The sequence below is a fragment of the Pezoporus wallicus genome, unplaced genomic scaffold (assembly GCF_028554395.1).
Source record: "Pezoporus wallicus isolate ANWC-B61680 ecotype Strahan unplaced genomic scaffold, APGP_CSIRO_Pwel_v1 contig_3815, whole genome shotgun sequence".
Classification (NCBI taxonomy): Eukaryota; Metazoa; Chordata; class Aves; order Psittaciformes; family Psittacidae; genus Pezoporus; species Pezoporus wallicus.
In genome coordinates, this window is record NW_026637911.1 from 1,536,584 (window position 1) to 1,560,916 (window position 24,333).

At 38.8% G+C, this 24,333-nt stretch overlaps 1 protein-coding gene across 9 annotated transcripts in view; it reads right to left on the reverse strand.

The window, feature by feature from the left end:
• Positions 1-211: 211 nt before the first annotated feature.
• OXR1 (oxidation resistance 1) overlaps positions 212-24,333 on the reverse strand; it is a 221,272-nt gene continuing 197,150 nt past the window's right edge. For 7 of the 9 annotated variants that reach the window (XM_057408214.1, XM_057408217.1, XM_057408211.1 and 4 more), the window contains 6 exons: positions 9,264-9,344; positions 6,088-6,213; positions 4,107-4,259; positions 3,403-3,498; positions 3,009-3,082; positions 212-2,231 (listed from right to left, as the gene is read on the reverse strand). In XM_057408214.1, the coding sequence (XP_057264197.1) occupies positions 2,096-2,231; positions 3,009-3,082; positions 3,403-3,498; positions 4,107-4,259; positions 6,088-6,213; positions 9,264-9,344 (666 nt within the window). In that variant the 3' untranslated portion in view covers positions 212-2,095. The remainder of the gene's footprint in view (positions 2,232-3,008; positions 3,083-3,402; positions 3,499-4,106; positions 4,260-6,087; positions 6,214-9,263; positions 9,345-24,333) is intronic. The other 2 variants (XM_057408215.1, XM_057408220.1) reach the window with 1 other exon arrangement.

The window sequence follows — 24,333 nt, forward strand, 5'->3', positions numbered from 1 at the left end:
AGGATAATGCAAGATGCCTTTTGTTTTTCATCCCTTGAAAATGGCTGAAGAAGCATCTTTTACAGCTTCCACTGGGCTTTCAAAAACCAAAAATCCACAAAAGGATGAACAAATACATCCTATGTATTCAGCAGAGTTATTAAATGAACAGCAACAATCTCCATGTGTGCTTCTAAGTAAACTCCAACTTCTAAATAAACTCCAACTCAAGTTTATTTTTACATATATTTAGATTTATTTGCTATACATCACTGTGACCTTATAGTACTTAAAATCCAATACAGGATTTTTTTTTGTTGTTGTTGTTGTTGTAATAATCAGTCTTAACTCCACAAAGACAATAATACTGCTGTGGAAGACCAAAGGGGAGAAAAGCCATTTCATTTTATTTACAGTTCTTTATTTTGTAAACATTTAGTCTACACATTGTACTAAGTTCTAGTAAGGATAAAGAGCTATACATAGAGACAGGAACAAAGCCCTGTATTTCTATTCATGTTAAGCATTAGCATATTATAGATGAAACATCTGCCCTTTCTCATTCCCATAGCAGTAAGCTATCTTCAAATAAGTTTTTAAAACTTTCCAGAGATGTAAATATTCTGAAGTAATGTACAACTACATCTACTTAAGCCAACCCACTTGGCTTTTATTCCATTTCTAGAATAATTTAAAGTGCTATAAGCAACCCGTCCATCAACACTTTTCTATAATAACAAAACTACTTTGAACATTAATTTACAAGATAATATACAATGTTCATCTGAAATAGCTGAAATTTCAGCACAAAGTCAGTCACTGTCACACTTAACAGCAATTTTTTTGTGGGTTTTTTTTTGTATTGTTTTGTTTTGCAGAACACAGAATAAAAGCTTTGAAACAAACAGTTCTGTTGAGCTGTTATTGCCACAATGGCTTATCATTTTTCCTACAAAAGTGGACAAGAGCTACTGGAACTGGATTCTAGCCTGTCATTATTTTTTTTTTGAGGTCACATGACAGTAAGTTTGCATATTCCACAAGTCTACTGAATTACAATATTGTCTACCTATAGTACATTATCTCATTTTAATCAGAGCTGGTGCTAACTGTAAATTTACAACATAGACCCACTTAAAAACATCACGACTATTTGTTTCTTTGGACAGGAATAAGCTATATTCTTGGAGTTGATGTGCTACACAGCTACAACAGTATAACAGTATATATCTGACACTTTATGTTGAAGAAAGATGCAGCTGTTTCTGTATTTTTAATGCCCTGCTATAGCTACAGATTGTTCACCCAGTTCGCTTACTTCAGCCTTTTAATTTTGTGGAACTTTGATATTCCCTTGCTATTTTGTAAGTCATTGCCGCGTAGCTCAGTATTGTATTTGGCCCAAACCTGCAGATTATTAACAGCATGTGCAAAACACTCTTTAATACAATCAGCATGCAGCTAGAACACATATTAACCGACTTTTTTTCTAAACATGAACAATAAACAAGACAAGTGGCACTGTTGACTTTGGATATCTTCTAACTTAAGCATATATGTACTGGTATGTGCTAATGAATGCTAGGCTTCTCATCTCTTTGTGGCACCATATGAACTAGCCCATCATTGCTCTGGCCCAATCCCTACAGTACTGACGCCAAATACCCACACACAGCTTTCTTCTTATATCGGTTCACAGAGGGCAACTTCATTCATAAGACTTAATTTGGATACAAAAATAATAACCTATATTCAATGAAGCAGCCCCCTAGCAGGATTGTAGAAAGGTGTGTGTGGGAAACCTGGGAGGCAACTGTAATGAGGATATGAATATTTTGTAGGCTGCAAGGTTTAAAGTAACTGATGTTAATCTTTAGTCCATGTGGTCTCTATTTTGTAAAAGCATCTACAGCTTAGAAAAGTTGGACAGTATATTACAGATGTGAGGGCATGAAAAAGGGTTTGCTATTTAAAAACAAGAACTAGATGGCCACGCTGAAAACTTAAAAAAAAACCCAGGAAGGTAAAATGGTGTGTTATATTGCTCCTAGGGATTTTTGAGCTGCACTGATTAATGTCAGGTTTGGGACAACACCCTGTAGAAATAGTTAAATACTCATTCGAAAGCCCATATTTCTATGTCTTGAATAATGAAGTCTTCTTGCTTAGAAAGTGTGCGATTCCCAAATGTTTTACATGAATGACTTCTTCCATGGTAGAGATCACCATCGAGCCAAAGAGCAAACTCCCCTCTGCAAGACAGACAACATATTAAAGCAAGACCGAGGGAGTAAGCATTAAACTTATGAATGTATCTTTCATTCAGCATTCAGGAACAAAAAGGAACTATGGAACTCTTTAACACAAATACCTCAGAGATGTTGATAAATTTCAAGCTGCAAAGGCTTTTTTTAATTTTTCTTTTACTATTTATTAATTTGGGAATATCCCTTGTTCAGATATGCTGAAATAAAAAAAAACCTAACCAGAATTCCTCAGTTTTCAGCCTCTTCCATATGTATTAAGAAAAAGGCATTACAGTACTCTTAAATGTGAAGAGAACACTGATAAATAAGGGAAATACCCTAGAAGCTTATGCACTTGAATGGATGAGGGAAAAAGGGATTACACAACATATGATTTCTGAAGACTCTGGCATGTCTTAGGATGGCACAATTTCAGTTCAAGCCTCTTCTAGTTACATATAATTTTCACATTTGCATACCTTCAAAATTAGAATGTGTCTATTCTAAATATACCAAGACAACCACGCAAGCAAAGATTAAGCAAAGCATGCAAGGCATCATAACCTTGGAGGGCTGAAACTTCACGCCACAGTATGCTGAAGACAAACCTCCTGTTTAAGTTTGCTCAACACAGGAAGCTGAACACCTGACATAGTAAATCCTTCTTGGCTAGAAGAATCCTAAGCTATCAAACTGAAGACAATTCCAAATTTTCTTTTCAAAGGTGTGCAGACATGCACACTTTTGAGAGACTCTTAATGACAAAAAGAAATTATAACTTACCCTCCTCCACCAAAAGCAAGGGAGTCCATGTCTCCTTTAATGAAGAACATGTTGTCTCCAGTCCATTTGAAAACCTAATAAAAAAACCCAACAACCAATCAGAACAGATTAGCAAGTTAAAATACCTGAACTTTTCATTTCAAGAAAAATCAAACATCAATTAGAAAGACTTGGCTTCAGTACAATGAAAGAGTTGGGTTAAGTTTTTCCACTATGCAAACACTACCAACCTACCGTGCACTTACAGATTCTGTGACAGTACTAGTATGATGACTTTTTTAGGCCAACTCCTAGATTTTTAAAAGTTATTTACTGTTATGATTTATTCAGTAATTATTTCAAGATAATGCATATGGAAAGAAAAAAGCAAAGGCATACAGTTATTATTACTTACCTCAAAATCTGGACAAAAAGTGAACATGAAGGTCTCCCCAGTGCCATAAAAACCATCACTGACTTTAAATGGTTCAGATGCTAATGCGCCAAAAACCTGTGAGAAAAATTATCCAAGAGAAAATACTTAAAAAAACCCTACACAGCATCTGAGACTCTAATAGCTGACAAACACATCAGGTTGTAAATGCTGCCAAATTTGGAATTTGCTACAGGATAAGCACCTGTATGGTGTCATGGTTCCAAATGCATTGATTAAGAGATGGTATGGTGCTCTGTGGTGCAATAAAGTAAGATGACAATGATAAAAGAAGTAAGAGAACTCTTTCTTGAACAAAAGTGAACACAGTAAAAAAAAAAAAAAATCAAAGGGATAAAAACTGAACTCTGGAAATTCTCAGAAATAATGTATGTATTTTTAAAATTTCAAACCAAAAGGTTCTTGCTCCTCTTCCACTTCAACTAGGCTATTTTCAGCAAGTTCCTAGCTCTGAGTTACTTTGCATTGCAATTTACTCATTCCAATACAGGTATCGCGGTAAGCACTGTTTACTCTGTCTTACAACAGACTTTAACTAAGCCTTTGCTGGGTAGTAAAAGTATTTACAATATTCAGGAATAAGAACATTAGAGCTGTAAGTGCCAGCTAGTACTTTGTACTCCCTTTCTCTTGATAGGTCACCTGCCTTCACACAATTTTCCTACCTGTCCATCACTGTCTTTGATAACCAACAGCACAGGCGTGTCTAGTCCCATCATTGTTCGATACAAAGTCTTCAAGCTCATGCCATGCTTTGCAGTACTGTAGACAAGAGTCCATGGATATCCAATGGTCCGTGGTGGAAGAGACTTTGTGAGCTGTTAACAAGATTGTAACAGTGCTCTTAATGTAACACATAACAAGTTTAAGTGCAAAGGATGCTTGGTCGCCAGTTCTTGTGCCTTTGAATGCAGTCAGCCTTAATCCAAACCTTCAATAAACACATTAAATGAGATGACTTTGGACTAGACAGCAAGAACTGCAGTGAAAGCCAAGCTGTTTTCAAGGAAGAATGAAATAAAAGTAAAGACACAGACTAGTATTGTCACAGTGTACTGAAAGTTCTGATAATACAGAAAGCAACACTTTAGATACAAATTGTGCTGTCCTTCTGCACTTAAGACACACACAAGACTATGCGGCCAGATGGGACCACCCAAGGATTCTAAGGGAGCTGGCAGAAGCGCTCATAGAGCCCCTTGCCATCATTTATCAGCAGTCCTGGATAACAGAGGAGGTCCCAGTTGGCTGGAGGTTACCAACTCATCTGGAGTTGGCTGGAGGTGCCACTCATCTACCAGAAGGGCCAGAAAGAAGACCTAGGAACTATAGACCTGTCACAGTCTGACCTCGGTGTCACAGAATCATAGAATAGTTAGGGTTGGAAAGGACCTTAAGAACATCTAAGTTCCAACCCCCCTGCCATGGGCAGGTTATGGAACAGAGCACCCTGACTGCCATCAGTGGCACTTACAGGACAACAAGGTGATCTGGGTCAGTCAGCATGGGTTTATGAAAGGCAGGTCCTGCTTGACTAGCCTGATCTCCTTCTGTAACAGGGTGACCTGCTTAGTGAGTGAGCAAAAGGCTGTGGGTGTTTTCTCCTTAGATTTTAGTAAAGCATTTGGGAGGATTTCTCACAGCATTCACCAGGAGAAAATGGCTGCGCAGGGCTTGCATGGGTGCACTCTTCCCTGAGTAAGAACCAGCTGGATGGGCAAGCCTGAAGAGTGGTGGTGAATGGAGCTAAAGCCAGCCGGCTGTTAGTCACAAGGGTTTTTCCCCATGGCTCAGTACTGGGGCCATTTTTGTTCAGTATCTTTACTAATGATCTCGATAAAGGGATGAAGTGCACTCTCAGGAAGTTTGCAGGTGATATCAAGGCTCTGCAGAGGGATCTGGACAGGCTGGATCAATGGGCCAAGGCCAATTTTATGAGGTTCAACTAGGCTCAGTGCCAGGTTCTGCACTTGAGTCAAACCAACCCTATGCAATGCTACAGGCTTGGAGAAGAGTGGCTGGAAAGCTGCTTGGCAGAAAAGGTTCTGGGTGAACATGAGCCAGCTTGTGCCCACATGATCAAGAAGGCCAATGCTATGAGACAGACACTGATGTGCTGAGAACATTCAAAGAAGGGCAACAAAACTGGTGAAGAGTCTGGAGCACAAGTCTTATGGGGAGTAGATGAAGTAATCTGGGGTTGCATAGCCTGGATAATAGGAGGCTGAGGGGAGACCTGACTAGTGAGGTGGGTGTCAGTCTCTGCTCCCCAGTAACATACAATAGGACAAGAGAAAATGGCCTCAAGTTGCACTGGGGAAGGCTTATGCTGAATACTAGGAAAAAATTCTTCCACAAAAATGTTACTGAGCATTAGAACAGGCTGCCCAGGGAAGTGGTGGAGACACCATCCCTGGAGGTATTTAAAAGATGTGCGGATGTTGCACTTAGGGATGTGTTTTAGTGGTGGACTTGGCAGTGTTAGGTTAATGGTTGGACTTGATCTTAAGGGTCTTTTCCAACTGAAATGATTCTGTACTATTTAATATCACACAAGGTCTTCCTACTAGCATGTTTCACACTATGGTCATGGCATTTGTGATATATTAGTGTACAATACTAAAAGTAACAGATGTAAGTTAATACCTTTTCAATTTGTTCTGGCTGTAATAATTCACTGGGATCGCTAAGATTTGGCCGGAATGCTTCAGGCTCCAGGTCTGTTTTGATATTTGTCTCCTCTTTTGAACTGATGTCTTCTCTTGTTGTTATCTACAACAAGAACAATAATAAAGTAAGTACTTGCCATTCTATTAGCAGGGCAGATAAATTTTGTAGGTTTAAAAATCATGCATTTGCTGATTTGGTTATGCAACTCCTTTAGAAGTTAAGAAATACCTTAGATTTGACCTGACCAAAATCTGCACCATTTCCAATAGCAAGTCCATGTTCAACTATATACTAACAATAAATTACAGTCACCCACTCACAGAAGAAACCTATGGTATTATGTTAAAAAAACAAAATGAGTCCTCACATGCAGCTGAAGGCCTTAAAGTGCTTCTCAGAGGTCAGCTTACAAAGTTCTTGCATTTTAATACTGACATAGCATTCACATTAAATCCAATTAACACGCCCCCCCCCCCAACAGAAAAGAAATTGAAAGTTCAACGTATTTCTCAGTTGCTTCTCATTCAATACTCTTTTAAAGAGTACTTGCAAAAGTTTTCAGATATGTAGTAGACACATGGAAAGCCTGCTGTCAAGTATTTTGAGTAAACCAACTGAATGGAGCCTATTTCTGCTCCATAAGCCCATCTGCTGGAGTACTTATGGGAACCAAAGAAGAAAGAATTGAGAAGGGGAAGCAGCAGTAATACTTATCCTGCATAGTGAGCACTATGCACAAAGATCCATTCATAGTTTAAAATACCTGCCCCAAACATTTGCCCTACTGAGTTGCTGCAGATCACCATAGTGGAGGCAGCAAAAGACCATAAAACTCATCAAATATCAGCTTCCTACCCCACTCCACATCCACTGTCCACTTCACCACCAAGGTAAAGTGGACAACTAGGCTAGCTAAGACCCAAACAGGTTTCCTTCTGTAAATCTTGCTGCAGGAATATTTGAAACTTGCTATGGAGACAGTCAAATCTGACAGAGGAGGAGGACAAAGTGAAGGAAGTTAGTAACTTAAGCCACTGCAGCAAGACTTATTAAAATGTTGAGAGATTTCCTGAGGAAAAATAAAAGAACAAGTGCATCTGAATAAATTATCAGTGAACCAAGTTTCACTGAAAGTCAACAGACTGTCCAAATTATTTAAAACCAGAATCCTGAGAATGTCAAGAAAATACCTGCCAAAACCACCTGCGAACTCCAGAATAACCACCAGTGTGTGCCACACACATCGTACTCTAAACATACAGAACACAACTACAGTATTTCACAATGCCACCATGATAAACTTTACCAAGCTCTTATGAAGACAACTTTCTTAGCTTAAAAAAAGTAAAGCCAAATCAAAGAAGACCCTGAAATACAGATAGGAGTATTTTAACAAATACATCCACCCAAGCAAAACAAACAAAGTCTATGCACTTACCCATACAGCTTCAAGTACAAAAAAGACATCACTATAATGAAGTCTGTAGGCTATCTCTATAAAACATGTTATTTCATCATACAACTCTTTTCCATGTTAAATGCCTTTCATTCACCATACACTACTGCTTCAGCTCCAGAAAAGTTCAGCACAGTTCACTTGTACAGCAAAAAAGCTTATTCCCTTTCTTACTCTCTAATTCTGATTAAAGTGCTCCATGCAAAACATGAATAATTTGGATTGAAGTTGTGTGGGGGAATTGTGACATTTAATGTTGTTGTGTTTGTTTTGTTTCTGTTGGACTTTTTTGCCTTTTTAAAGTTACTATTACAGTAAAGCAACTTTCTTCAATGAAGAACACTGCTTTGCAGAAGTGGACAAAGACAGATGTCTGTTCAAAGGTGTCTGTTTTGCAGAACATGGTGAAGTTCTGAAATTTGCAAATTTATTTATCACTAGACTTTGAAAGGGCAAAATGACCCATGAGCAGATTCCAGGAGCTTCAGAAGTTTGTAACTACCATGCAGTCTATACCAAACACTCTCACATGACCTCAGAGCAGAGAGTTTATAGGCTCTAGCTCAGCATATCACATTTCTCAAGGTGGCCTAAACCTTGAGTTTAGGCATTCCAGGTGAAAGGTATTTGGAAAGAGCTCTTCCAGGCTACTAATACAAGGATTCCCTAGCACCACTTGCCAGAAACAGATTTTTTTATTCTCAAGTGGGAATAAAAATCGTTTTGCTAAATTTATGATTCTCCCATACATGTGCAGCTTTTAGGTTCCCACTCATTAATTTGTGCAAAGCATTTACAAAACACTTAAAAACATATAAATACTGATTATTAAATAAGCAGAAATGATAGCTAAGAAAATGTTTTCTTACATGTAGTTACATAATAGGTGAAAAAAAAAAAAAAGCCAAGATCAGAGTCAAAAAACAGAACTGAAAAGCTTTTACAGTTTAAGCAGCCAATTACTACAGGAAAACAGAATACTCAATGCTTCTATGTTCTAAGCCATGCTTTCCATCAGTAAGTTATGGTGCGATGTATACAGCAACTAATAATTTTATAGTTGTCAAAGAACTAAGAAACACCTAAAGAGAATGCAAACATCAGTTTAAGTCTGTATCAGTAAACCTTCAAAACCCCACACTGAAGTACTGTTTTCAGAATGGTTAGTTCCATTACCAGCTCCACGTGTATGACCTTTGCTGTGTTGAACACTGTAGTTACCTGCTTGTATAATGCGAAGAATACTTACCTATTCCACAGAATTTGTGAAGCTTGCCAAGTACTGTGAGATTCTTGAAAGACTCCTATGTAAAATTAAACACCCATGCAATAATATTTTGGATCCTTCACCTCTTTTGCATTCTTTTTAGGAAAGCTTCTATCTAACACAGCACACCAATCTAATGCAGAAGTTAAAACACATCACTCCAAGTCAAGCAGTACTAAGAACAGCTTTTCAAATTCTGACAGAAAATTCCTGTTTGAAAAGTTGGAAGCAATAATTCTGTAATAAAATTGATTCCATCATAACATTGCACAATTAAAAACATTCAAATCAAAGGAATTTTCTGCTGGATCCTTGTAGTGTTGTAGATAAGACAAACCCACTGAGTGCAGGACTTGCCCTGATCAAAGACACTACAAAGAAAGGTGTTTTTGTATCTGAAGATGGGGTTTAAACTACTGAAGAGGGCACCTGGAGACGTCTGCAGAGTGTGCGCAGTTCTTCGCTATTTAGAGCATCGATCCTGCGGTGATACTCAGCCACTGACACTACCTGAATATGGAGACAGGAAGACAATAATTCCACTGACAGTTGAAGAAAAGTAAAAAGAAGGAAAAATAGTGGGAAAAAGTAATGAAGGGAAAATGTGCAATGGTAACACAAACAAAAACTGCCAAAAGATGTTTGTTTCTGCAAGGACAATGCGCATGAAGGTGATTTTAGACACATGAGTAGACACAGCAAAATTACAAATTAAACACTAATGGCACTAGCAGTCAGATGTATCTCACTGCTCTAGGATGAATACAGAACTGATGTAGGACCTCATAAAGTTACCAGTATCAGGATGCTAAATTAGAAGTCAATGAAGTCGCATGCCTTAATCCAAACCCTTCAGCCTGAAGTTCTCCAAACAGTCTTTACACCCCAACTAATGAATCCTGTGAACCTGGTTTGCTTTACTGGATGAAAACTAGAAGCAAACCTCAGGCTTCTCAGCAGGTTCTGACTCTTCTATCTAGCAGTGAAAATACAGTTAAAGACAAGGAAGAAAGACTAAAGTTTAATAACTCTCAAATACCACCTCACAATATCTTAATCCTGGACTTTCTGTTCACCTCCAAAGCTTTGGGAGCTGCTCATCTGTCAACACACTAACTCCAAACAGCACATCCACTTTGGCAGGAGGTGTAAGCAAGAAAGCCTTTAGACAGAAAGCTCTAGAACATGCTGCTCTGGTGCAACAAGCTGTCTAAAGGACTACAGCAGTAATTTAAATGTAACTACAGCAAATAATGTGATTTTGAGAATGACTCAAAATCATCATTTGTATGAAAGCATCTTAAAACAGCCAGTGGAGAGATTAAATGGATGTCCCATGTAGTAAGAGTGTATTAAAAACGTCTAGAGCCTACCACAATGCATAGGAAGATAACCACAAGTCCAGGAGCTCCCCATCTACCTGCCCCTACTACAGGGAGTTTGGCCAGATACTCGCCACTGTCCCGAGTACAGAGCCCACAGTCATGCATGACTGGCTCTTGAGCAGCGATGATTCACTCTACCCCATGCAACTGCAAGGCAAGGAAAAAGGAATACTTGTGACATCTGGAGTTATTACTGAATAATCAGTAATTACACTCAATTTATTTCCACCATTTTCTACCATTCTCTTAAAAAAAAAAAAAAAAAAAATCGAGAAAAAAATCAAGAAAATTGTTGTAACTTGTGTTGGTTTTCATGTTCTCACAGTCAAACGGCTACAGGCAAAGTTTTAACAGTATTTCACTCAAGCATGTAAGTGATAGTGTAGTTTTATCCTTTTATTTGCTACAACAGTTTACTGTAAATTACATTACCAGCACCTTAGGTAATCCTGAAAAGCAATAATGTGAGCAATTAACGTGCTTCAGGGCAAAAAATATTCTGCTTGGGGACTTGGAATAGTCTGCCAGAGGACAATTCCAAGGGCTAATCAAGTTTGAAATGACATGGCATATATCCTTAGAGATCTAATACTCCCTGCTCTCTTCATAATGGCAACACTGATGAGAAAACATGGGATGAGTCATTTGACTCTTGTAGTGTGAATGGCTCTCAGCTTGACTCTCCACAACAGCTAATATTTAATGAAGTAAGTCAAATTGAGAGTTTGCAAACTAATAATTCAGTCAATCAAGAGGCTTAGGATTCATCCTTTTCGAAAAACTTACGTTTTTAAGCTTTGTTTTTCTGAAAGTATGTCAGAGTACGTAACTCTTGCAGGCTATACTGGGAAAACCAGAAATTCCTAATACAGAACTTTTTTGTCTTTCAACAATACACATGAAAACAGAGTTACAATTGTTTGAATGCCCATGAAAGGCAGCTTGCCATGCAGAAGGTAACACATCAGCCCTTTCAGTCACTGGTCATATCAGTGTGCTATAGATGGCCATAAACATGGAAACTGCTTACATTGAGGCATTCCCCTGCCAGTTTAACAAAGCCAGAGAGACCAACACAGGTGCCCAAACACCCAATTTGCTGACTGGGCTGCGTAATTGCTGCCCTCAAAGCAAATACAGCTAAACTTTCAGAACACAAGTGAGCCAGGAGGTTCCTCGATTGTGTGGAAGACAACTTCCTTCTGCAAGTAGTAGAAGAGCCGGCAAGGAGAGGTGCCGTGCTTGACCTCATGCTCACCAACAGGGAAGGGCTCGTTGGAAATGCAACGCTCCAGGGTAGCCTTGGATGCAATGATCACGAGATGGTCGTGACTGTCAGGACAGTGAGAAGAATGTGCAGCAAGCTCACTGCCCTGGACTTCAGAAGAGCAGACTTTGGCCTCTTCAGGAACCTGCTTAGTAAGGTTCCATGGGATATAGCCCTAGAGGGCAGGGGGGCCCAAGACTCTTGCTTTATATTCAAGGATCACCTGCTACAAGCTCAGGAATGTTGTATCCCAACTAGAAGGAAGTGTAGCAGGTGGGCCAGGAGACCTCCTTGGATGGATAAGGAGTTGCTGAGGAAAATTCAAATGAAAAAACAGGCTTATAAAAGTGGAAGCAAGGACAGGCGGCCTGGGAAGAGTACAGGGATGTTGTCTGGGAAGCTAGGGACCAGGTTAGGAAAGCTAAGGCCCAGTTAGAATTAAACTTGGCTAGGGATATTAAGGATAACGGGAAGGGATTCTACAGGTACATAGCAAATAAAAAAACAGACTAGGGAGAATGTAGGCCCCCTCAGGAAGCTCTCGGGAGAACTGGCTACACAGGATTTGGAGAAGGCTGAGGTTCTGAATGACTTCTTTGCCTTGGTCCTCACTGGCAAAGGCTTTGACCACACCACCCAAGTCTTGGAAGGCAGACACAGGGACTGTGAGAATGAAGACCTCGGGCCCACTGTAGGAGAGGAACTGGTTCGAGACCATCTTAAAAATCTGAAAGTGCACAAGTCCATGGGACCTGATGAAATCCATCCGCGGGTCCTGAAGGAGCTGGAGAATGAAGTTGCTAAGCCACTGGCCATCATATTTGAAAAATCATGGCAGTCAGGTAAAGTTCCTGATGACTGGAAAAAGGGAAATATAACCCCCATTTTCAAGAAGGGGAAAACGGATGACGCGGGGAATTACAGACCAGTCAGTCCCACCTCTGTGCCTGGCAAAATCTTGGAGCAGATTCTCCTGGAAGGCATGCTAAGGCACATGAAATCAACAAGGTGCTTGGTGACAGCCAGCATGGCTTCACTAAGGGGAAATCCTGCCTGACCAATCTGGTGGCCTTCTATGATGGGGCTACAGAACTGATGGACAGGGGTAGAGCAGTTGATGTCATCTACCTGGAATTGTGCAAAGAGTTTGACACTGTCCCACACGACATCCTTGTCTCTAAATTGGAGAGACATCAATTTGATGGGTGGACCACTTGGTGGATAAAGAACTGGCTGGCTGGCCGCACGCAAAGAGTTGTGGTCAATGGCTCAATGCCTGGCTGGAGACCAGTAACGAGTGGCGTCCCTCGGTGTTGGGACAGGTCTTGTTTAACATCTTTGTCACTGACATGGACAGTGGGATTGAGTGCGCCCTCAGCAAGTTTGCTGATGACACCAAGCTGTGTGGTTCGGTTGATACGCTGGAGGGAAGGAATGCCATCCAGAGGGACCTCGACACGCTTGTGAGGTGGGCTGATGCCAACCTCATGAAGTTTAACCATGACAAGTGCAAGGTCCTACACCTGGGTCGGAGCAATCCCAGACACAGCTACAGGTTGGGCAGAGAAGAGATTCAGAGCAGCCCTGCGGAGAAGGACTTGGGGGTGTTAGTTGATGAGAAAATGAACATGAGCTGGCTGCAGTGTGCGCTTGCAGCCCAGAAAGCCAACAGTATCCTGGGCTGCATCAAAAGGAGCATGACCAGCAGGTTGAAGGAGGTGATCCTGCCCCTCTGCTCTTGTGAGACCTCACCTGGAGTATTGTGTGCAGTTCTGGTGTCCTCAACATAAAAAGGACATGGAACTGTTGGAACAAGTCCAGAGGAGGGCCATGAGGATGATCAGGGGACTGGAGCACCTCCTGTATGAAGATAGGGTGAGGAAGTTGGGGCTGTTCAGCCTGGAGAAGAGAAGGCTGCGTGGAGACCTCCTAGCAGCCTTCCAGTATCTGAAGGGGACCTATGGGAATGCTGGGGAGGGACTCTTCATTAGGGACTGTAGTGACAGGAGAAGGGGTAATGGGTTAAACAGGGGAAATTTAGATTGGATATAAGGTGGAAATTCTTTCCTGTTAGGGTGGTGAGGCACTGGAATAGGTTGCCCAGGGAGGCTGTGAATGCTCCATCCCTGGCAATTTTCAAAACCATGTTGGACGAGGCCTTGGGTGACACGGTTTAGTGTGAGGTGTCCCTGCCCATGGCAGGTGGGTTGGAACTTGATGATCTCAAGGTCCTTTCCAACCGTAACTATTCTGTGATTCTAATTAACAAGTAGCTGAAACTGTCCCATTAGGAAAAGGAACGGTCTTATCAGAGCTGAACAGTGCTCCTGAAAGATAAGACTGGACAAAGCATAACGGTCTAAGTGGTTCTCTTCAACTTATGTTATCTACACCCTCATTATTAACTGTTAATATTAAATAAACACTAAGTGAGAAAAAGTTGAACACTTTTACTTTAAAACTTAATGCACCCATGTAAAACCAGGTGAAAACTGTAAGCTTCACAAACATCATTTCTTGAGAGTCAAAAAAGTTTCACCTTTGAAGTTACAGGCTTTTTGATTGAAGAAAAAAAACTCAACAAAAATAATAATAAAAAACACAAACAGAAAAATCAACAAAACAGCTTATGCTAATTTAATTTTATCAGGGCAGCTCCAATTCATCAGTAAATGGGGAGGAAGAAGAAAGGATCAAATTATTTCTGAAGTCTGTAAATATCTCCCAATGAAAATATAAGGTGCATTTATAAACTGAATGCTGTTATTACTATTTTAAGAGAAAACACTGACTTCCTGTTTCAGGGAATTTAGTTTGCTCCCAAAATGTTAAACACTGCTTGAATAAAAAGCAGTACTGAAGAAGTCGTCTTCTCTATCTCAATTCTTCGGGACACACTGATTACATTACAATAATGCATTAATACATGGGGTTTACCACACTGGATAAACAGTCATAAGGTATCATTTTGAAAAAAAAAAAGCCAACAAAAAACAACCAAAGAAATCAAAACCAAGACTAATTTAATTTGTTAAATGAGCATGGCTGCAGAGCTAGCCATTTGCTGTCTTGTGTGGTTTTCAACCAGCTCAGCTTCCTGTCACTCCACTAGTGACAAGGAAGGGATGGTACAAAAGCTGGCTGTTTTAAGCAGGGAAGGGGAATCAGAGAATCACAGCAGTCCCTTGAATTGGCTGGCACTGCATTTCTTTTCCGCTTTCAGTACCTTTAAAACTGCCTGTCTCAAGCTGTTCTGCACACCAATTTGTTTTCCAGAGTAGGCAGAGAAGAACTGAGTACCTTACATGAGAGCAACACTCACCCTGTGATCAATATTGCCCCCTCAGCTTTGCAAGATGGATGGTTAAGTATCTGCTGCAAAGTGCTCTAAGCCCACAGCACATGTACCAAGCCAAAATTAACATATACTGAAGATATGTTAAAATATCTGCAGTAACAAGAATTAATAAATAAACAGCAGTCAAAGCCTGCAGCTCACAAAGAGTCACACTGGCTCCGGAAACCTTTAAAAAGCTATTTTTTCAAGATGGGAGAAATCACTAGTTAGAGCTATATGATAACGTCAGCAAGAGAACTAAATTTAACGTGAGTAAACATTAAACAATGTTTAGGATGTTTGTGCAAAGAACCAAGAATAGGATTTATGAAAACTACTTTCTTAAAGAGGCAGGTAAGGAAGCTTGACTTATTCTGTCAAAATAAAATACATTTAAAAAAAAGAGGAAAAAAAAAAGGAATCTGTAGCAGCATTACCAAAACCCCCGTGCTTTCTTGCATTTGTAGTGAGGCCTAATATGTTAGTATTGTTAAAAATGTAAGCCTAATACTTAAATGGAAGATCTCAGTTTAGGATCAACGCATAACTCAATGCATAAACCCCCTTAGGACAGTGCGTATGGCAAACACCTGTCATCAAGAAAAGGTTATATGCTTGGTGATCAGTGTAAGAAAGTACTGGATCACACTATTTATTTATATATTTTAAGGAGACCAAGATCATCAGTTTATTTAGTCTAAAACAAAACTTAGTACGGAAAGCTGACTTTAAAAGTTCTTTGTAACAATATAATTGGGCTGATGAAAACTCACAGTTCTGACATCCACAGGGATGAAGTACTAAATTCTCATCTTATACACATAAGCCCCTATTATTAGGCCTCCATAATAGCCAAAGAACTACAGCTATTCACTTACCAACTACAGCTAACCAATAAATCAAGAACCTCAGAAGTCCTGCAAGTCTCGAATCATCCAAGCTATTAAAACCATTACCATTTTAATTCCCTTTCTATAATACCTTAAGAATATAAAAAGCCAAAGATTAAGCTTTCATTGCTTTTGCCCCCTCTGGCTACATTGCCTATCCAAGCTCTGCAAAGCATTCAGAGAAGCATTCCCAAAGAAGGCAATCCACCTTTTCTTCTCTTGTGTTGTCTGATGTCTTTTGTCTGAAGTGCTTTGACAGAAAGAATTGTTGCCTGCATTTTTGACATTCTAGAGATCGACTGGCATCTCTTGTATTGCAGTACAAGTCACACAGTAAATACCAAACAGATTTACCAAAAAGTGGGAAGCCACATGACTGTCTTGTTGAAAGGGGAACATAATGCATTGGTTAGTCACCAAAATTCTGATCTCTTATCCTGGGAAAGCACTGAACCCAGCTCTAATTTAGTCTATCAGCATGAAAATAACAAAGGCCTTCAAGGTAAGTAATCCAGAGTGACGTAGTTGCTCCAAGCAAACATTCTTGGTTTGTTGTATCACTCCATTTGGTTCAGCAATTAATTGTTTCATATCAGATGGGTTTTCATCCAAATTGCAGAACAACCACTAATAAAAGATTTCATCAAAAACCTGTACTTAATATAAGCTGCCAGTCTCTTTGCTTCCCACTTTGTCTTGCATTACACAGAAGGGTACCTTCCCTCTTTTCTGTAAGGTTATACTTGCACATTAACTTTCTGATCATTTATTGAAGAAAACACCCCCAACCTCAAGAACAGAAAATGTCTCGTCAACATAGCAACATTTAAAAAATATTCCCATCTGTAGATACTTGTATACCCCTTTTTATGATTTGACTTGGTTTGCACATTAAAATAACTTGCTCTCTACCTCTCCCACAACAAAAAATATTCCCATGATTTCATCAGTTCAGCCTCTACTTAAGAGCTAATAATTATTGCTTTTATTAACACAGTTGAACTCTGGCTAAAATGAAATGTTGATCCTACAGGAAATTATTATAACAAGGGATACTACACTTTTTTCATTAGCTGGGCAAGGTAAATCTACATATCTAAGAACAAATTCTTACTAAACTTCAGATACCTTTTACACTACTACAGGGCACGCTTAAATTATATTTGAATTAATTGAGGAATTACACCTCTGTGCTACATTCTAGTGCCACAGAGGAAAATTAATACCCTATTATTTTAAGAATACTTTGTTAACAACACACCTTTACAGAATCAGTTGTTGCCACATGACATTTTCATATTCTGCAAGTAACCTGGCTACAAAGAAAGATTAAAATAAAAGCCAAAGTCAGTAGCACCTCTAAAAGGAGACTATACCAAACCCAGACATCTGCAACTTTTAAAAAGGTGGAAAAAAGCCTGCCACAGGTAGTCTGAATGAAAAACATTATTTAGATCTACCAGCTGGTAAAAATATAAGTATACTGTCAAAATCACTTTCTCACTATGCCCAAGATGTTACTATTTTGCAAGTCTCAGTGAGAACTATTTCTTTTACGTAGTACTACATTTAAGTCTTCTTGGAAAAAAAAATGATGAAACCACCACAGCTACTTTCATAAATATAATATACTGTAAGCCCAGCGGTAATGGTCCCCCCCATTCATTATAAATGGGAGTGAGACTACAGCATACAGCAATTTAGAATTATCATGAGACCTGCACATGGTTGAATGACCTCCGAGAAGGTATAAACAAACGGCAACTCAGGAGATTTACACTTTTCTAATCAAATCCCAATGCAAAACTACTGTTACTGTTCAGGGTATTTAGCTATAAACAGTATTTTGTATTAGGGAAGCACATGACTCCAACTGAAAACAACCAACCAAAACCAAACACCCTAAAACTGCTGAACCCCTTAATGCTCAATAGTTTTTCGTATCTAAAGCCAACAGAACATCAGCAATTAGGTTATGTACCTGAGAATAATGAAAATTTGTGACTTGCCATCCTGTTTACACATTCAAAATTTAAACTTCCAGAAACTGCCTCTCCGCCACAACATTACAAGAATGCAATAACAGAAATGAACACACTACACTGAAGATTACCAGAGCATATTTATGATTAACTGGCTGGTGCTTTCTTCCCTTCTTTCCATACTAGAGATGAGACATTTCCTTTCTAAAAATAAACTGAGACTAAAAAAGAAATAATAATAAAAAGAAAAATCATTCAAGGTTGTTTGAAAGCATTTTCTGTTCTCTGTACCTGCTATCAGTTCCAGGCACAGGCAGAGCCCCACCACGGCAACAGGACAGTTTGCTAGATGAATGCATTTGACTGACACTGCAGGGAACAAATGAACGAGTGTACAGTAGGGGGATGGATCGCAAACGATGACGGTACAGAAGAAGAGAGGTTCCCTGTATTCAAGTGTGGTTGCAGAGCACGAGTCGGTTAAAAAGGCTAACATATTTAAAGAGACAGAACAACTTAATTTGGTCAGTGAAGTTGTCTAAAAAAAAAAACAAACAACAAAAAAAACAAGACCAAAACCAAACCAAACAAAAAAACCCGACTGTTTTAAAATGAAGCATTCAGGAACTATCAGCCTCACAGCATTTTCAGGTTTGTAAGCTACAAGAAGAAAAAGAATCCTTCTGTCTATAAGCTAAACTTGTTCTGTGGGTTAAATGCCAGTCCCAGCAACAAGGTATTTTTGGAATCATGATTTAATTTTTTTTTTTCTTGAGGAAGGATGTTTGTTTAAACAGGCGTGTGCAGAAGTAGCATGCATAGCAGCCCTTTGAGAATTTCCTTGCAGTGGTGTTACAGACATTTTCCCCCCTGAACTTCCCCCTTAAAAAGAACCTAGCCTTCTGAGTGCTGGGTAGAAGTACAAAATAGGCCAGGGCAGCGGCAGGCAGCATCACAACACTAGAACATTGCTCACTCGTGTTGTTGCGCTGTGATCTAAATACAAAAGCAGAGAAAACCAGTGCCAGAACTTTACTTAACTATACTACAGACTGTGCACTGGAACTCCTCACCTTGTGTTAGTATCTGACAATATAATTTGTGTGGATAGTGTTTTTCTTTTCAGTAAAACCCTTCTCAGGAGCTGGTAACACTAAAACTCTATTTGTTCTAAATTCCAAGAATTATTAAGGTAGCAAGTAAGAACATTTTTATCACTTGGACATTGAAAGCTGGGATTCAGGAAACTCAAATATACAGTTACGTACTAGATACACAGTCAAGAGTGTACGATTCAAAACCATTTAATTTGTTTGTTTTTCTTTTTTTAATAACAAGCTAGCTAATACTGAGGAGAAACAAGAACTGAAAATGGACAGCGTTAAAACTGCTTCAAATCAGATAACTACGATCAATATATAAAAAAGATACAAGCTACAGCCTTCCCCTCCCTTCCCACGCAAGTCTGGCAAACCTTAAAGGAATGGATAGTATGCAGAAAAACTATCTCTGGACATGCAACTTCTAAGCCATAAAGCAAAAGCTAGAAACATAACTAACTGCCCCCCACAAGCTATTTCAGCAGTCTCCTCCTTCCTCCTCCCACCTTCTCCCCCCCCCCCCCCCCCCCCGAAAAAACAAATTCCTCCCCAGTACTAGCCAACAGTGTTTCTCCAAAACTGGGGAGGAAATAAACAATCTAAGTCACCACACTTTATTATTTATTCTAAAACATTTAACCTTAAACAATCCAAACAACTTACTTGGAGGATTTTAGCTTTTCTCTAAATAAAACTGGCTCGTCCCACAGCTTCTCAAAAGGATTTATAAAACTTGCTCAAAAGAAGAGAGCAATAAACTTCTTTGTTACATCCAACAACTCACTTTTTCACCCAATTAGAGATGTAAAGTTCATTGGAGTAAATGCACTAGTAACTCCCTGTATCAGGCCCCCCGCCAGCCTGTTCTGATGGCTCAGGCTTCCTGCAGCAGCCAGCCAACCAGCCAGTCCCTGCCCTGCAGCTGGGGGTGTCTGCCCAGCGCAGGTGTGCAGGACAAGCAGGGCAGGACAGCCTGAGCACCAGCAGTAATCTGTGCCGTCTAAAAGTGGAAAGAGCATTCTCTTGTGACTGACCTCTTGTGAAGGATATATTTATATTAAACCAGAGGAAGAAGCCCACACAAAAAACTTGACCCCGGGAGCATCCCTTTATTAGGATAAATAGAATAAATTGCCCTTTTACTCTTTGTGCATTTGTGGGTTATACTACTGATAATTTGAATCAGGAACTCCTGTCTTGTTGCTAATTGATATATGTCTTGCCATAAAAGTTCTTAATTAAAAGATTCTAAACAGGAGTACCAGCTCCAACTTGACACATGTGCAGAACAGCTTAAACACTTCAGAGCATCCACCCATTTGTTCCCTAAACAAACAGCAAAACAAAATGTATCTAATGATACTGAATCATAATCTTGCTAATGTCATTGTTAGTTTGCAATATCTCAATATCTGTCCATAACCAATGGTCAAAGCAGAAGCCCATAGTCCTTTTAGTAATTACCTGCAAAGTTGTTTTTTTTTAATAAATTAATCTGTCTTGAAAAAAACTAAAAGCAACAGCAGAGAAAAATGAGAGTGCCAACAAACACAGGAACAACTTACGAAATGTCTTATTTCCACTCAGGTACTTTACCTTTACACCTTTTGTCATGCCAGACTTAAAGTCTCAGCTGACAAGATCTCAAAACTGAATGTGATCAACTATCTTGAAACCTCAGTAGAAAGACTGGATGCCGAGAGTGAAAGAACATATTTGCAGTTTGATTAGATGGTATTACAGCGTTTCACCTAGGAATTCACACAATGTCCTGATATCACAGCAATAGAAACTTTATGATGCTGAATTCTACAATCCCTGTATTTAATAGGCATGTTTTTTAAGCAGTATTAGATTAGTAAATAGTAATTTATTTCCCCTGCTCTTCCCCTCCTAAGGGAGGGAAGTTAGCCCAGAGAGATACTGGGGGCTGGGACACAATTACTCAGTTTATATATTACTGTTGGTTCCACAGGAAATAGCGATGTGGGTGACCAGATTTTGTGATGGAAAGTCACAAATGTGATGCACTGAAGGCAAGCATCCCCAAACATGTCCTGAGATTATATACAAAGGCATACATACAAAGTGAAAATTTAATACTCCAATTTCAGAAGCAGCACTGAAAATTAAGGAAAACATAAATCAGAGGAACCAGAGTGTATAACTCCAGTGCCTCAGTGAAATTCATAAGGTATTTGCATTTTTGACTGACAAGAAGAAATCTTGTTTTTGTACTGTTACACTGGTTTGCCTGGGAACAAACAAATCAATAAGCAATGACATCAGTTACTCTCTTAGCAGCCTATCTACTTGTCAGAATGTATTTTTGAAGAGATGAGTCTGCTATTTAATTATATCTAACAGGCACAGATAATAAAGAACTCCCGTCACCCAAGCGCTGCCCAAAAACCCCTGAAAGCTGCCTCAAGTAACGTTTAAAATAGCATAGTTTCAATACATATTAGTATAATAAGGCAGAAATCAACTCTAGATATATAACTGCTACAGTCTTCGAATGTTTTTAAATTTAGAATAGCGTTTTACAGCTCTGATAAGAGACGTACATCTGTATATTTACTCCTTGTATTACAGTTTTAGGATGTAAGTTGTCAAAAACTTCAAATTTAGGAAGACACCTAACTTAGATGCTCAGGTCACCTAACCCGTCATCATTGGAAGGAATCCCAGTAGCTGAAAAGCAGTCTGACATTTTGATATTATATGGCATACAGAAATTAGCTGAACTAAGGTCTAGTTTATCTTTAGTAAAAGGCAGACAAGTTCTATTAGGTGCAAAAAACATTTCAGATTATTAGAAAAGAGTGGCAGGTTTAGGAGTAATGAAGTTAGAATGCAGTAAAGAAATAAAAACCAGGTAGTGGTTACATAACTACTACTTTGACTTCTAGAAGAACTGGTTCTTGGTGAAAGTTGTTGCAGGCGAAGCTAACATAGTATTACAGCTAACTGAGGTCTGATCCCTTCCCCCTTTACTTCTACAAGAAACACACTGAGCACTACAAAAGCCACCGCCTGTGGTATCCTGTACATCACAACTGGCACAGCGTCTTAGTTAGCTGATAATGTTTCCATAAGGAAGGATGTCTAATTTGAGAAATCATCATTTGTTTCCTTTCAACAATTTACAGGAAGTTAGTATTCTCCCCATCCACAAAATTTTCCTCAGGATTTTCAAAGATACACCAAAAGCCATTAAGGGTCTCAAAAGCACAAGCTTTTTAGCTGAAAATTCTGCTTCAGCTCTTAGCAGAGAGACTGCCCCAGTTCTTCCTATTAGATACACAAAATAACCATCAATTCCAATTCCACAGTTATGATTCCAATTACAAGACAGTTCCAAGTAGTGAAAACATCTGAATTTTCACTTACAAGTTATAGATTAAGTAGAAAAAAACAGACAGCAAAGCATGAAATACCCATGCATGATGTTCAGAAAGTCAGTATTTACTCAAGTGAATACTAAAAGCCAGAATGAAAGGTACCTGTCTCTACAAAGGGCACTGCATTATCTTACTGGGCACCAGAGCTTCTCTCTTCAATCACAGGAAGTTTAACAGAAACATTCCTAGTACCGCATGTGACTCCTGAAATTCAAAAGTCTCTCATCCTCCAGTACAAATGCATGTTAAACATGCTTGTTAATGAATAGTAATGTATACAGTGACACATCACAGTTCTTAACAGACAACCACAATGTAAAAGCCAAGCAATAATCTAGCTTGTATATCCAATATACCATTATAAATAGACAACTTTTTGAAAAACATACTGAAAAAAAACCAAAAAGATTGGAAAATCTTATTTTGAGCACTCTTAATGCAGTGCATCTTTACACATTGTGTGCACTGCTTCATTCATGAAGCCTACAGCTTCTAGGCTTCCTCTTCTCTCTACTAATTCAGTTATTATTCAGCTTGTGTTATGATCATAATGCTATAATACGTTTTCAAGTGTAAGGCACAACAAGCAGCTGTTTCACTAAGCATTCAAGCACTGTAGTATACAGTAGCGAATGAAAGCAGATTTACAGAAAAAAAGACCACAATTAAGAACACAAAAAGTTAAGACAGCAGTGCATACTGAAACTGAAAAGCCCATTTTAATATAGAGACATTGTAGGTTACAATAAAGAACTTGAGCTATGTCCAGTACTCAATCCTGAAAAACCTTCTTCAAATGTTACCTGACCAGGAGACATAATCACTGTTTGTGACCTTCATCTTTCTACAAACATACATAAATAGAATTTCAAGACAAAAAAGACAAAGGTAGTGATTATGAAATGTAAGTCCAGAACATGACCCAGTGAATCTGGGAAAAAAAAAAAATCTGCAAATATGTATCAACTCATGCTTCATTTCGGAACTTAACTTCTAGACAATTATAGCTGAAACCAAACTTCTGTATTTTTCAAACAACTGACAAGCTAACGGAAACAATAGAACAGATGAGCTTCCAACTACTTTAGGACCAGCTTGCAGGGCCTAAGACAAGAAATTCCCTGTTTTCAAACATCTTGTGGATGAATAGATTTGTGTGAACCTCAAATATGACTCAATCCTGAGTAACAGTAATAAATACAATCAAATGACAGGGGAAGGAGGGGAAAGGAAGTAACCAGCACTTCAAATAATTATGAGTTATTCTAGTACACAGCAATTAATTCTGTTTCCTTAACAGACTTCAGGTTTAAACAGGAACCAATTTCCTTAACTGACTTCTTCACAAGTGCCCAAGATGAAATTTCCTTAACACCTCTGAAACATTTAGCTGTGGCCACACTCAGTAACTGTATATTTTGCATTTTCTTTCCTTTTTTTTTTTCATCTATACTATGTCTGATGACCAGAGATTTGATCCATCAGCATAAATACTGCATTTCCAGCATTACATGATGACAAAGACACTTAACAGTTATAGTACCCTATACAGATATTGTTTTGGATGTTCTAGATTCAAATCAGGAATCTAAAGCTAGGTGAACAGTCTATGTCAATAAGCCATATTTCTGCATGTAATAGAAAACTGCATTTATATACGTACAAGCAACACAATGGATCACTCCAGTTTTCCAGCTTCCCATTGAAAAAGTTAACTACTTAAAGAATAATTTATTGTTCAAGGAATGTCATTAACTTTGAAAATTAGCTTCACAGACCATCTCAAAGCACTAAGTAAGATAATTCTGATCTCTTAATTTCTTTTCCATCTCCCCTTCATCCTCCAAGATACCAATTAGTCCTTTACATACAAATACAAGGTGCAAAATTCTTATGATAAAAATCACATGGGAAAGCACAAATTGTCATTTCTCCTTTACGGATTAGTGTTTCCTACACAAGTAGTCATTTCCATTATTTCCCCTCTAATACCTTCCTCCCTGTGCTAAACTGTTAGAGCACAATAATTTCCTTTGCACCTAGCATTACTAGAACTGTATAAACCTTTCTTGAAAAATTAGTTTCAGTTGTCCTTACCCCCAGATACGATAAACTGGTTCTCTAAAAATTTTAA